General features: G+C 36.7%; 1 protein-coding gene across 5 annotated transcripts in view; it reads right to left on the reverse strand.

Annotated features, from left to right (window-relative positions):
- The window catches only part of LOC119729616 (protein prune homolog 2-like), a 36,277-nt gene that overhangs the window by 21,623 nt on the left and 242 nt on the right, over positions 1–14,412 (reverse strand). For 4 of the 5 annotated variants that reach the window (XM_038202257.1, XM_038202255.1, XM_038202258.1 and 1 more), the window contains exons 2-6: positions 14,091–14,141; positions 12,886–12,996; positions 12,003–12,411; positions 1,678–1,833; positions 718–812 (exon numbers count right to left, since the gene is read on the reverse strand). In XM_038202257.1, the coding sequence (XP_038058185.1) occupies positions 718–812; positions 1,678–1,833; positions 12,003–12,411; positions 12,886–12,996; positions 14,091–14,141 (822 nt within the window). The remainder of the gene's footprint in view (positions 1–717; positions 813–1,677; positions 1,834–12,002; positions 12,412–12,885; positions 12,997–14,090; positions 14,142–14,412) is intronic. The other variant, XM_038202256.1, reaches the window with a different exon arrangement.

Genomic DNA, 14,412 nt, shown 5'->3' on the forward strand with positions numbered 1-14,412 from the left:
AACAAGCACACAGAACCTCTTGGAGAGGAACAATGTTTTAGCTCCTATCGTTATGATCGCTCACTTCTGAAAGTTTTCAAAGAACCTTTCTGGTATACATGTATACAACGACACAAAATAAAGTTTTTCTCTGTGATGACTAGAGACTGGAAATGCCATGTAAATGTATAATATGCCAGCTCAGGCATTTTTGATAAGAGATTAATGGTCAAGATTACCGACCTCGGCATGCAGCAGTGATGTTATCTGCATTCAGTCATGATAAACACCCGGTACATGTACGGCTAAGAAAGTCATGCACAGAAAATTCATACAGAGCTTGTACACATGCATCTATGGGCTTGGTCTTGAACTTTTGAAAATCTTCCATTGATTTAGCAAGAATGTTTGTGGGATTTTTTTCTGTTTCGTTACTGAGGCAGATACCAAACCATGCAACTAAACATAGTGCCATGGATTGTGATTAACTTTCATTTTAATGATTAACGTCCATTGCATGTGTTACCACAGTTTGTATCAAATATGAAATGAAAGAAAAAAAAGAGTAGATGTTCATTTCTTCTCAAGTATAAATACACAAATGTGAGATTTGGAATAGTCTTTAGCAGTCAATTATTAGTTTCTTGAGCAAAAACACTTGCATCTGCTAATACAATTGTAGCAAAGTTTGACAATTAAGCAAAAAAGGAAATTAAAAATTAAAAACACATCACCTACCGTAAGACGTATGGGTATTGAGCTCATGCCAATATTCATGGAGGCACCGGAGACACATTTGAAATCCTTCCTCAGAATGTCAGTGACTGAGAAATCTGTAGGAGACAGGCACAACAGACTCAATATTAATACAAGGATTGCTACAGTTGGTTCAGTTTAGCAATCAAATGTTGATCGATTTATTTGGGTGGTTTGCTAAAAGAAAAGGGAAGGGAAGGGATTTCTTGCCCAAGTTCATGAACTAGCCAACTTCCTTTCGACAATAAAGAAATGACTCAATTAAAACGATGTTACGATGGTATACATGTTTTTAACATGTCCACATTTAAAAAAAAAAATCTCTTCAGGGGTTTTCCAAATCATGGCTTTATCTCCAGCTTTGGCTTCTTCTCTAGCACCAGAATTATTTAGAAGCATGTCATGTACGAACTGAATGGAAATGCTCTAAATCAGGGCTCATATCATTATAGGCCTGGGGATCTGAAGTTGCTGAAGCAGAAAACGTAGCTATAGGCTAATGAGCCAGAGCCCTCCAAGTAAGGGGCCTAAAATTGTCTGGTGTCGAAACCTGAGACGAAGGCGAGGTTTGAAAATCATGTACATGTAAACAGGGCCTCTGATTGTCTGTTGATTTCATTTCAAGATATCATGCATTCCATTTCAACCATGTGCGTCACGCAGTGGATATCTACTGAAAATGACTGGACGAAGACTTTAATCAAACAATTTTTGCTACAAAATTTAAATAAATTGTTTAAGTCTCAGATATTTTTTTTTTTTATAATTTACGTGTATGCAGAAATTATTTAACTTCAAAAGTTTTGTTACAATTAATCCCTCAAATTCAAATCATTTTTTTTTAAAAAGCTGAATTCCATTACAAAAAGTGAATTTCGTTTGTATTCTAACCAGTTCTGGCCTGACACTTGAACACACTGACTGAATCAAATGAACACATACCAGACATGTCAGCTTTGGCCTGTTGCAGTTCCTGATACATCTCCTCTTTGTTGAGATCTGGGCAGATCTTGGACAATGCCTCCACCATGGCAATGTCCTTGGGTGTGGCTTTACCAGCCGAGGCTGACAGGTTGACGGTGTCGACCAGAATGGGACCTGTGACAGGAAACAATGCAATTAATTAAACCAGCTACATAGGCCTATATATGTACACTCTTACATGTAATTGTTTTGTCAGTTTAATTACGATATTTCCCACATAAAATTTGTACCGTACATTTTACATGTACATACAGTATTGTACAATGTATAGTGTAAAGCATTAAAAATTATCACAGTAAAATGTGTACAATAAAAAAAAATTCAGTCTGCAATAAGTGCAGGTGTACGTACATGAACATGTACATGTACATGTATGCATGTATGCATGTATGCACACTTTTTATGAAAATGTGCGAAGTATACAGCACTGTACATTTTTTACATAAATGTATGTTCTGGTATGTTTGATTAAAGATGCGTGCCCCATGCTCTGATAACAAACAAAAATACTGCAAATCTCTGCAAATTAAACCAGCTCCCGATTCCCTCTTTAACTACGATATTTTGAGAGAATAGTTTCCGATAACAGTACAACCAGGTGCAATCAGTGATTTACAGTCAAAGTCGCTGACCGACGCAAGCCTACACAGCCGGAAATGATATGCAGCTGCTCCTATTATATTTCATAGACATATTTCTCACGCTGACGACAGTTGATATCATACCACTTGTATCATAATCCTCCGGATCTTCTTCAATACGTAACATACATTGTACAGTAACACCATTACAGATGATACATCATGGCTCTAGTTTGAGGAATCTGATTGCGTGTTCTGCATCATTTGTATATTGAACACGATCCTTTTACCCTACAGGTATGTTACCATGCTATCAAACACGACTGAGTAGATAACAGGCATGCAACTGGGAAATCACACAAAAAAAGAGGAAATTCACATTTTTCCCAGACTTTGTACAGTGTTTTTCTATTTTCAATGGCACACTTGGGAAGTAAAAAAGAGGAAATCAGCTGATCCGAGGAAAAGTTGCATGCCTGAGATAACTGTCTGAATTGAAAAAAGTTTTTAAGACATAAGCTGAATGTGTGCTTTAAAATACACAGTTTTACATAGGCGTACCGGTACATGTATGTAGGTCAGTAACACAGGCACGTTACTGGAAAATCACCAAACAAATAAAAACAAATTATAATACAAAACAAAATAATAAAGGATATTTTAAGTTTGACAAGACTGTCTACTGATGTACAGACATTATGTTGTCTTTAGTTGGCACACATGGGGAGTAGAAAATGAGGAACTCAGTTGATCCAGAGGAAAAATGCATGCATGATAATACACTGAACTAAAAAGAAATGTCCATTGAGATTAAATATTTCAGGATTTTTTTGAAATGGGAAAAACAAAGTATTTAAATGCTTAATATTTTACTTGTTATGTTATCTGTTAAAATATACGACATTCATGCTACGGTGAGCTGGCTGATACAAAATGCAGCCATGTATGGCTAAACTCTGTGGCAGTCACAGAAATCTAATATCAAAATCTAATAAATGTTCCAGTGCACCTTTTGGTGATTATAATGACGACGACATCCTGAAATTGGTGCGTGTCAAACTGACAGGTTTATTGCACATTGACAGTGCAAGTTAATAACACATTCTTGAACGTGTTAGCAATGGACTGCACATACATGTACACTGTACTACATACGGTATTTGTAAGTGTGTATACATGTACATTTGTACATGTACATGTGTAAAATAACAATTTACTTTTTGGAGTAACTCTGTTAAAGGGAATATACATCATTTGCTTTTGCTGTAATTTTCAGAAATGGATGGAATTGGGGGGTTGGAAATATATAGCAAATATAGTTACACTGACTTTTTTGAGGTTTTGGGTTCAAAAATGCTATAAAAACCAAGAAAAACAATCATTTTCCTGTAGTCTGGTTCCCTGACTCCATTTAAGAAGAAACAGAGCAGTTTACATACATTGGGGAATTGTAAGGTCAGGGAACCAGTCTAGCTGGCTTGTACCCGTTCATAGGTGTGTAATCGATTGCAAACAAGTGCGATGGTCAATTGGGGCCAGTATTTGAAAAAAAGCCAGTTTTTTCCAACGCTGATCGGCCGATCAGCGTTGGAAATTGATACAAAAATACCACTTTTCTTGAAAATGACAGTATACCAGGTGCCATGATTTTACAGGATGCTTTACACTGTCATTCAATAACAGTCCAGCAAGGTATTTCAAAATGATTTGGTAGTTTTATTTTTTGATGTTTGCAAATGTTGTATTTTCCCTTTAATCATCAAATGATTTATGAAAAGTGCGGGATGATATTGTCAACTGAAAAAAAGTCTGAAAATTGGATGCCAGGTCTGACAGATGCATTTCTTTCTAAACTGATAATGTCTTTCTCTCAGATTCATCAAGTCTGATTTCAGACAAATGTCTGAAAAATCTTTTGCCTGGGTTAAAGTGCAACAGTAATGTTAGCTTTTCCTATCCCCTAAACCCTCATTTTGACCTCTGCCCATCAGTTCTGTCTCATTTTGCCAGGACGCCTCACCTTTCTGTAGCATTTAAACATTAGGCCTAGTGCACTGTGAGCTTCCACTTCAAAACTGTAGAAACATTTCAGTAACTTGTTTAAATACAACTGTACAGCCAGTGCACCGTACACTTTTTAAAACAAACATGACTTCAGGTACATGAACTTAAAATAATTGTGCTCTGTAATAATAATGGAGTGTTATTCCTTTGGAATTGAGTAAACATCAGATTTGCTCTGTGGTGTACGGACTAGAGACAGGATGCATGCACATCCTATGAAAATAAATAATTAATCATGTGGGAAAATAATGTGGATAAACTGACAATGTTTTCTTTCACTCAAACTCCCCCAGGCAACAAAACAAAAGCGTAAATGAATTAAATCAAGGTAGGTAAAGGTTGGGATTTTGTTAGACCTATTATTATTTTTTTGGCAGTACATGTTGTATACATACATACTACTATGCATACAGTGGTACATGTACATGTACATGTACATATTTGCATGTTGTGTATTTGATTGGGCATTACATGCTACCAGTTGGGCTGTCCATTGCAGTAAATTTGAAACTGCGCTTCACCGAATATTCCAATATTCGAAACTCTCCGATCAGGTTTTAGACAACCAGCTGCAATGTGTGCCACGCTGGTCAAAAGTTAAATTTGAGTGCAGCGATTGATATCATATGACTGGTGCAAAGTTTTACAGTTAGAGTTTTACAATACGTACACCTGTTTGAAGGATGGGAACAATGAACTGCCGTCGACAAAAAAGGTTACCGTCGACCAAATAAATGGAATCTGACAATAAAACGCCAAATTTTGATTAAAATAACATCACAGTTGTGTGTGCACTTACGGAGTGTTTTTTTGTCTTTGAATATTCAATCTGGCCAAAAGCTATTCAAATATTCGGTTACTTACTGATTGAATATTCAAATATTTGGTACATTCCGGGCAGCCCTTACGTACGTCTGTATGAAGGAAATTCATTGCCTACTAACTAATTCCATCTTTGAATCAGTTTTTCACCATAAAAAAAAAAAAAAAATTGATAGAACTTAGAAAAATATGTAAACTTCAACTCTGAAATTCTACAGTTATTGGATTACCACAAACAGTTGAGAAACACAGCATTACCGTATTTGTGTTTTGGCCTCAAGAACGTGTACTTCTATCTACAGTACATGTACATGTACATTGTAATACTGTAAAATTATATGCAACTTGTACGTGTACAACACCAGTGCATAACATTTTAATTTATAGACTCCAACAAAGCCTAAAGGAAAGTGTATTATTCTGACTCCTCAGGTCCTCAATATTCAATCAACAATTGGACCAATCATTGCAATCCAATCAGACAGCTGAAAAGCCCCTGGACTTTCCAATCAATCACATTACAGGACCCTGTATTGAGATAATAAAACCCCAGTCATTATAGAGCACTCTTGTTTCTTTGTTTTGTTGTGTTTAGCTTTTTTTTCACTAAAGACAGACAGGGAGAGGAGATAATCTATTCATCAATACTGACAGCTGTGCCGGTCTGGCAATTTACAATGTAGGTTACAGCTGAGGTTTTCAGATATTACAGGGGGTTTTGCAGACAAGTTGCTTCGGAAAGCATCATTTATGGGGGAATTGGGTTCAGATAGCAGTTTTTAAAAGGCACTTTTTCATTTTTTATTAATCAAATGACAAACTCCTCTGTCTTCCTAGCTGCCTTTGTGTCTTAAAAACACAGAAGACTTTTAACATGTTTCAAAATGACCTTGGTGCCCTACATTTTTGCAAAAATGTTAAGGCCAAAAAAGATGGCCTTGCCCTAAAAAAAAAAAAAATTAGATATTTGTAACAAATAAATAATGGTTGAAATATATGTACCATGGTACCGAAGGCTAAACGGAAAAAGCTTGAATTCACATTATGCGATATCAACTAATTTTTGCAGGGCGGGTCAAAATATCAATGAAAAGTCACATCACATGCAAAGTATCGTTCAATCCTTACAGTAACAGTACGAATCTCAGAATTTTTTGCCAAATTAATTAATTAGGCTACATTTATTGTATTCTCTCCACAAACACAGACAGTTTTGTTTTTATTTGCACAAAAACAAGAAGCTATAAAAGAAAGACATAAAAAGTGAAATAAATGTCACTCAGAGTTTTAAAGTATACAAATAGTAGCCTTGTTTTGTTATCGTGTATTAGGCCTACTACCGGCTTAATGTCATTTTCGTTGCTGGGATTAAAAAAAAAAAAAAAAAACGACCGACCTACCCTATTTTTTCTGGCCCGTTACGCCAACATAACTTCTTTTTTTTTTAGGCCTTAGCGACTTCCTGTAAAAAAAAAAAATGCTATTAACCCTTACCCTGGCAAAAATCTCCGGTACCGTATTGGAACATTTTTGCAGAACTAAGGAAGGTTTGATGTCCTGCAAAGTGTAGGAGTTTGGATGGATTGTGAAAATCCCTAGCAAGATGCCCAATGGGTATGAGAAATCAATTTATTGAAGAAAAAAAAAAACACTCAGCAAATTCACAATAGAGCATTTCAAGATTCAGTTGGAAATACTGTACATGCACGTACTGTTTGTGTTTGTGGATAAATGTCATGTGAAGACAAGAAAATGTATACTGCACATGTTTATGTATGCACAGATGTCGAATTTCACATGCAACCATCAGGTCCACTCCCATCCGCTTCACGCATGCCATTATGTTTGCACTTTTGAGGGTGATCGAGAATTTGACATGTAAGTATATTTTGTACAGACTATACGTTAATGTGCGCAATAGGAGGGGCTACATGTAGGGTTGTCAGCATTCAAGTTCAGTGTACATATGTACATGTACATCTATCTCAAAAACCAAATTTTGATTGAGGAAGACCTTACTGAAAACATGTGCATTGTTTCATGAATGCATCTTATCGATCAAAAGTATTCAAAACTCACAGTAAAGCAGTCATTTTCTAGTCATCCAGTCAAAATTCATTTTGAAATTCAAATCCATCTCAACTTTCCCTGTGTATTAAGGCTCTTTCCTCAAAACACCATTCCCCTCCCCCCAGAAAAATCACCTCACTTTTTTTAGGCTTGAGATATCTTGGTAGTCTGAATGCTTTCAGAGACGGCATCAACTTTAGAACATAAAGCTTGACTGCAATTGTTTCCAGCTTTGCGAATGCATTCATTATAAATAATACAAGCAATACTGGTACACACAAGCCAACAGTCCCTTTAAAGTTACGCTCATGGCAGCATGACATCATGATATGTGCCTCTATCACACAGACGCACACCCACCATCATTTCCAATGTGAGATTTATAACACTCTATGACATGCAATGACAACAATGCAGAGAATGTTCCACATGTTCAAATCATGCGTGTACAAACATATTTCATTCTCTCTTCATGCCCTTCTGGGAACTAAGTCATGCAGAAACTGAACACAAGAATAAGTTTCATTTTCAAATGAACAATTTCCAATGAGTCTTTTCTAATGCCTGGCTTGCCATTTTGGTATCAAGAAAAAAATGATTTCTTCTTATCGGGACAGCAGAGACAGGAAATGAAAAAGGCAATTTCTCTTTTGTTGGCACAAAAGCTACACAGAAAAAACTCGAAATGATGGATTAACTACGACCACGCATTGACATCATTTGTTATTTTTCTGCAATCACTTCCTGGAAGAGCCTTTAATGTATATGTACACAGCTGTATACGCCTGAACACTGTCTGAATACTTGTCGTTGTAAAACGTCAAGTTTTATTATTGAAATGAAATTCAACTGTTATAAAATAATACTGTTATATGGGCAATGTCATGCAAACGGGGAGCTGACCCCCACAATTCACATTTCTTCTCATGTTTCCTCACATCATCAATTTGTCATTTTAGTTTAGTGCTGTACATTTTCAAATAATCTAGTATTCGTTTGAACTTAGATTTGATCAAGCATTGGACTATATGTACGTCCATTGACAGTGAGGTAAAATAAATTTTTTTAAAATATCATACAAGTATGTATTAATATATTTTTTTCTGAGACAGCATCTAGCTGATATTTGACAGATTTCAAGATGCAAATTCGGGCTACATGTAATACTCCTGACTGAACTTGCCCTCAAATCATGCATGCAATTTGTTAAGTGGCTGTCCATGCATTTTCTTCCAAATTAGCTTTTCAGTTTTTATTACCCCAATTTGTACTTGTACTTTAGTATTCAGATCATAAACTCTACTGGCTATTGCTTTCTGTGTGAACAAACTTTTGCAATCCTATAATTTATTGTTCAACAGTTTTTTTTATATGTCTGCAATATAACAGCAAGATTGACAATAACAGGGTGCAAAAGACTTAAATGCAAGCAACCATGGCTTTTCCAAGACAGTGTATACAGTACAAATGTAGATTTGTATCATACGACTTCTTCCACCTACATGTAGCTGGCTTGAACCATGTGTGAGAGACTGCATCTTTTACATAATGTTGTGCTTGCTTGCCTTCTTGCTAATTTTATGGTATTTAACCCAAATACCGGTATAACCTTAAAAAGAAGTTGTTAATTCCTATGTTTTACAAACATTCCCATCCTGGAATGAATGAAAAATTCTTTCGTGCTGATTTTAATTGAATTGTTTCACACTCATTTGGCACAGATTTCGCATTAATTTTGCAATAATTTCACACCAATTTTGTGAAGTTTTACACGTTTTCGCAGAGAGTATTCTGTGAATTTGCAAGGGAAAATTTGGGGAATAGTTGCATGCGATAAACATGATATGTGAAATGCAATTGCACATTCTTTTCTTTTCATAAAAACTCCCATGGCATTCGCAGTGTAAACCTCCAATTGTGACAAATACTGTACACATGTGCATACATGTACATTGTACGTACTCAACCAGTCAATGGCACACTTTTATACATTGCAATATCATGATGTCACTTGATAAATGCATGCATGCATGTCCTACTGTTTTGACTCATCCTGTACACTGTATGTGTATTTATTCATGTATGGGCTGGCCTGGATTCAAGGTGAAATTAATCATCAACTTTCATGATTACTCATTCATTTTAATATTTACAGCCAGTGTTTACATTTTATGTAGTTGCTTTGGTTTCAGGGCTTGGTTGATAAACATGACATACATGTATTGTACATGTACATGTACCTACTTGGGGAAAATATCGGTTTTACTTTCGGTATACATGTAGTGACTCAAATTGATATTATGTGGGCAATTTCATGAAAATGTGGACATGGCTGAAAAACGGAAATTTATGAAATCTTCAGAAACTGCAAACATCACAACCTCAAATGTGGTATAAAATTAATGGGGGCAAAAAGATCTGTCACTTGAGTGACATGGCGGTGAGATGGAGTATGGGTTTTTTGGTCCAAAATTTCTATGGAAATTAGTTATGGAAATCAGGTAGTCATTTTGGCACTTTTTTTAATGCAAAATGCAAGTGTTGACTTTTGTTTTTAAGGTAGCGAGGAAGGTTATTACATGTTTTTTATGTGAAAAGAGTTTTTTATTTGATATTTAATTTCTTACATGTATATAACTTGTACCAAAGATGGACAACGTGAGTTACCAAATAGAAACATGTAGGCCTATCCCTCTAGAGATTTTGTGACTGATTAATTTGTCATAATTGAAATGGTAGCATACCCAGTACATACCGTACACCCTAATGATGCAAGGGCATTAAAAACGATTTTGTTCATCAGTGCACAGTATGAGGCAACTTGTAAATTTATACTTATTAAACTTATTAAACTTTTTTGCCATGTCCTTTTCTTGTAACGTGAGTTACCGACAAACAACTTACATACATGCACATGTATTGCCAAACCAACATAACTTTTTGTTTGTTGCCCTTTTCTTTGATAATTTACTCACTTAATTTCAAGGGATCTTCTGTGAGGAAAATCCATCCTCAATACTTTCACTTTATAGAATAACAGCACAGAGTTGGTGGAAGACCCCTTCCGAATGTAACGTGAGTTACCATGGAATTGCCCATGAGAAAAAATAGCTCAAATGGTTCTACTTTTTAAAAATTGGTCGGAGCTCAGCCATGCCGCCACCTTGTCAAGTATCAACAAGCACAGATACACACATATCCCCATCAGTGACCAGTTTATGGTTTAGGCTGGTGCATGTTAAACTTAATCAACACATTTTGAATATATTCAGTCAAGTCCAAGTTAGAATAAGGCCAAAAAAAAAAGTCTTCGGTTTCTGGTATGCGTGTGCGTCGCCGTAGCCATGCGCGTCGGCAAAATGAAAAAGTTTTTTTTTCAATGAAAGATGATGTCTCAAAACCGCCAAAATCACTGGTTTGACTGGAATCCTGCTGCTGCACAATTTTAACGTGTTTTTAGATGGGCTTATGATCGAGAATAAGCTTTATGTGGCCTCTCTGGTCTCCCATAATATTTGCACTAAGTTTAGTCCGGCACCATTTGCAGTCATCAGACGACATTTGAAGCAAAAAAAAACAGGTAAAAAAAAAAAAAAACCGCGTCGCCGCACCACTTTTTGGGCAAGCTCCATACCAGAAACCGGAGACTTTTTTGGGGGGCCTAATACTAGAATACATACTATGTACACTGTACATAATTATTCAACATGCACAGCCCTAACATACATGTATAACGTGTATGTTCATGTAAATCACTCGTCCAGTGGTCGATCAAGAATAATTTCAAACCAAGGTACGTGTACGTGCACATGTACACGTACCCTCATGGGAAACTACTATAATCACAGTGGTTGTGAACTGCACAATAGAGATGATATTACAAAATTCCGCATGCACTATTGACCCCCAACTATTCACCTAACTGAATGACTGGAATTTGTTTATTCAACATTGAGATGAAAGTTTCTTTCAAATCGCAGCTAATCAGCCGTGATTGTGAAATCAACCATACAGCTTGTTCAAGTGGACTGTACAATTCAGTGAAAACAATCACAGACCATATAGAGAGAGTTACTACAATTTCACTTAGCTTGGGCCAGCAACACAACTAATCTAGCATTAAATCTCAGGGCTATTTTGTGACTCACATTACAGAATCTAATTTCTGTGTTACTTTGCAGAATAATCCATGTGGAAGATACAGTATACCATACAGATTAATGAGACAATATTCAATAAGCTTGGAATACAAAATCTTCCCTTAAGACATGTACTTGATGCAAATGAAAAAAAGCAAGCATATTTTATGGCCTGAGTGAAAACAACAGCAGGGAAACAGAATACATACAGGATCAATTTTTACTGATATTGAATAACGAAATTAACTAGTGAAGGGTGTGAACCTGCAACCTCTGGAGTGCTTTACTTGCACTCTACCAACTGAAGAATGCAGTCTGTCAATTAGTATAACAATAATAAAGAAAAGGAAAAGCTGTCGCAGTGTCAGGACTTGGCTAGGAACTCCGGAGGTTGATTCCGGTTGTAGTGGAGGCTCTGGGTACTATTCCCAGGTCCCTGGAGATACATGTCAATGAGATTGGAATGACTCAGGCAGCTCTTATAGGAACAGCCAGGATCCTATGAAAGACGCACGCTATCTGAGGCTGCTGGACGCAGCTTGACTCAAGTAAGAGTCAACACCTCTTATCTCGTTGAAATTAAAATAATAATAATCATAATACTCACCCAGCAAAAGTTTGGCAATGTGTTCATCCACAATCTCCGGATTCTGGGCCAGAACCTTCTCTGCCACCAATGAGGCACAAGAACCCACCGTCTCCACCGTCACCCGGATGTCCCGTTCGTCGTCGTCTTGACGACTGTTGCTATGGTGATCGATGACTTCCTGGACGGCTCCGTCCAGTGAGGCATCCCGTTTGGGAAGAGTGTTGTGATCCACCAGGGTCAGGCCTAGCTTTCCCGAGGCATGTTGGGAATGCAGGTCAACGTCGTCCCGAAAGACTAACAAGGAAGCGCCGATGTTGTTGACCAAGCTCAGGAAGTGCTTGACCTCCGTGCGGAGGTGGTAGTCCTCAAAGGGAATGTTCAGCACCGGCACGACGGCATCCCACTTGGTGCCTGGCACTTCCTGTTCCTAGGTCAAGGTTCATACAGGAAGGAAGTCAAAGACAGGGCCATGCAGAATTATCAGCAAATAACATACATATCTCATGCTTCCCTATATACAAAAAGAATGAACATGTATGTAGTATCCTGTGTTTATTTTGTGGGAGTCGTGAAAAGTTTTTGAGTACTTTTTAACAGAATTGGAAATGTTTCTGTTCCGGATTCATGTTTGTTTTTCAACATGTGTATAGCAACAACTAACCATTATAGAAGTTGTACATTATGTGTATAGTAAAAAAAACATGGAATTCGAATACTGCATTTTAGCTTAAATTTATACAAATAAATTATTTATAAAAAAAAAAAATCCAACTGAATCCAACTGCTAAAACAAGAGGCATAATAATTTTTAATATTGTTCAATGTTAATAATAATATCAAGATAATATGTTTGTTCAGCAGGGTTAGTGGCTAGCAAATATATGGTATGCACTACTGGTACCTTTTGTAAGTGGTAGGCCCAAACTAGTGCAGAAACTGCGGAATCCAAATCACAAGACTCGTTGCCAAGGACAACATGAATATTCAGTGGTGCATCGGCTCGTGCTGATTCCTATTACAAGCACACATAACAGAAAGGTTTATAACATGTTAAATGACTCAGTCAGTTCAGTTCACATTTATTTCCATTCTGCACAGGACAATTGAAAATATACAAGAAATAGCAATACATGTAAGTATAAGGAAATATACAATTGCCAGCGCATACATAGAGGCATATTCTGTAAGCCAAAGCTTGTATAGAGATGCGTTTAAATAATAACTAAAAGAAATACTGAGTGAAATAATGAGACATATAAATCAGACGGACACAACAGACATTATAAATTTCACCTTTTTATTAATTTTGAACAGTTTCTTGGCACTAGTCATGGAGTAGGTATGACATTTGCATGTTTTTTTATGTGACTAACTAGTTTGGTAAGTCATTCTAGTCCGAGTAACTTGGACCCAACTTATCGTCTTTTTAAAATTCGGACATGGTCTGGCGATACTCTATCACCAGAACATGACATTTGGGGCAACATATGGGACCCAAAAAATTGGACTGGTATGTGTGTAGTTACATACACTCTACATAAAAAACTAGAATAAAGCGCCCTCATCAGACAAAAAATACAAAAAATGCTGCACAAAATTCCCATGTTACCATGTCCGAATGTTAAAAAGGCGATAAGTTGGGTCCAAGTTACTTGGACTAGGCCTAAAGTCATTGTAAGTCAAGTAATTCAAATAAATTAAAATCGGATTTTGTTCTCTTATATGGAACCGGGCCTGTGTTAGTGTTACTACACGATCACCGCAAGTATAAGTTAGCCTACTCTCTCACTGTGTAGGCCTACTGTTAATTCTGAGAATCCAGAAAGTCAAAGTTTATGGCACGTAAATTATGGTGAAATTGAAAATGCTAATTAGATAGTCATGTTATTATATATTTACTATTAGTATTACATGTTGGTCATGTTATTTAAAAGTTCCAGGCATGCCCGGTTTGAATGCGCACACCCTGTCTTCCCCTTTCTGTATTCATTTTTTTAGAATTAATCAGTCATGACATAATTTTCAGCAAAGCACACAAGTTCAACTTCAAGTTACAAAACATCAGATTCCAGCAGCTGAACGTCAGAACAGGAGGAAATGACTTACCAGGCGGTCCTTCGTCTCTCTCAGAAAAGTGTCCATTATTGCAGCACAATCCTAAAAAACAAGAACATTCCCGAGTCACATATTACTGTTATTGAGAGTCGATCTTTATTTGACAGTTCAATGTACAAACAATTTTTACTCGGATGTCTGTGCAGATTGCATGATGCATTCCGTTTTGCGATGAGCGAAAAATCTGCGAAGTCAACACCCACCAATTTACATGTAGTCTGGCTCCAACCTCACTATTACATAGTTCGATAGCCGGTTGATGCGGCGGAGCACTAGACTAAACAACATTGACCTCGGCTCGTGACCCCAAAAA

The sequence above is a fragment of the Patiria miniata genome, unplaced genomic scaffold (genome assembly GCF_015706575.1).
Source record: "Patiria miniata isolate m_02_andy unplaced genomic scaffold, ASM1570657v1 HiC_scaffold_21, whole genome shotgun sequence".
NCBI lineage: Eukaryota > Metazoa > Echinodermata > Asteroidea > Valvatida > Asterinidae > Patiria > Patiria miniata.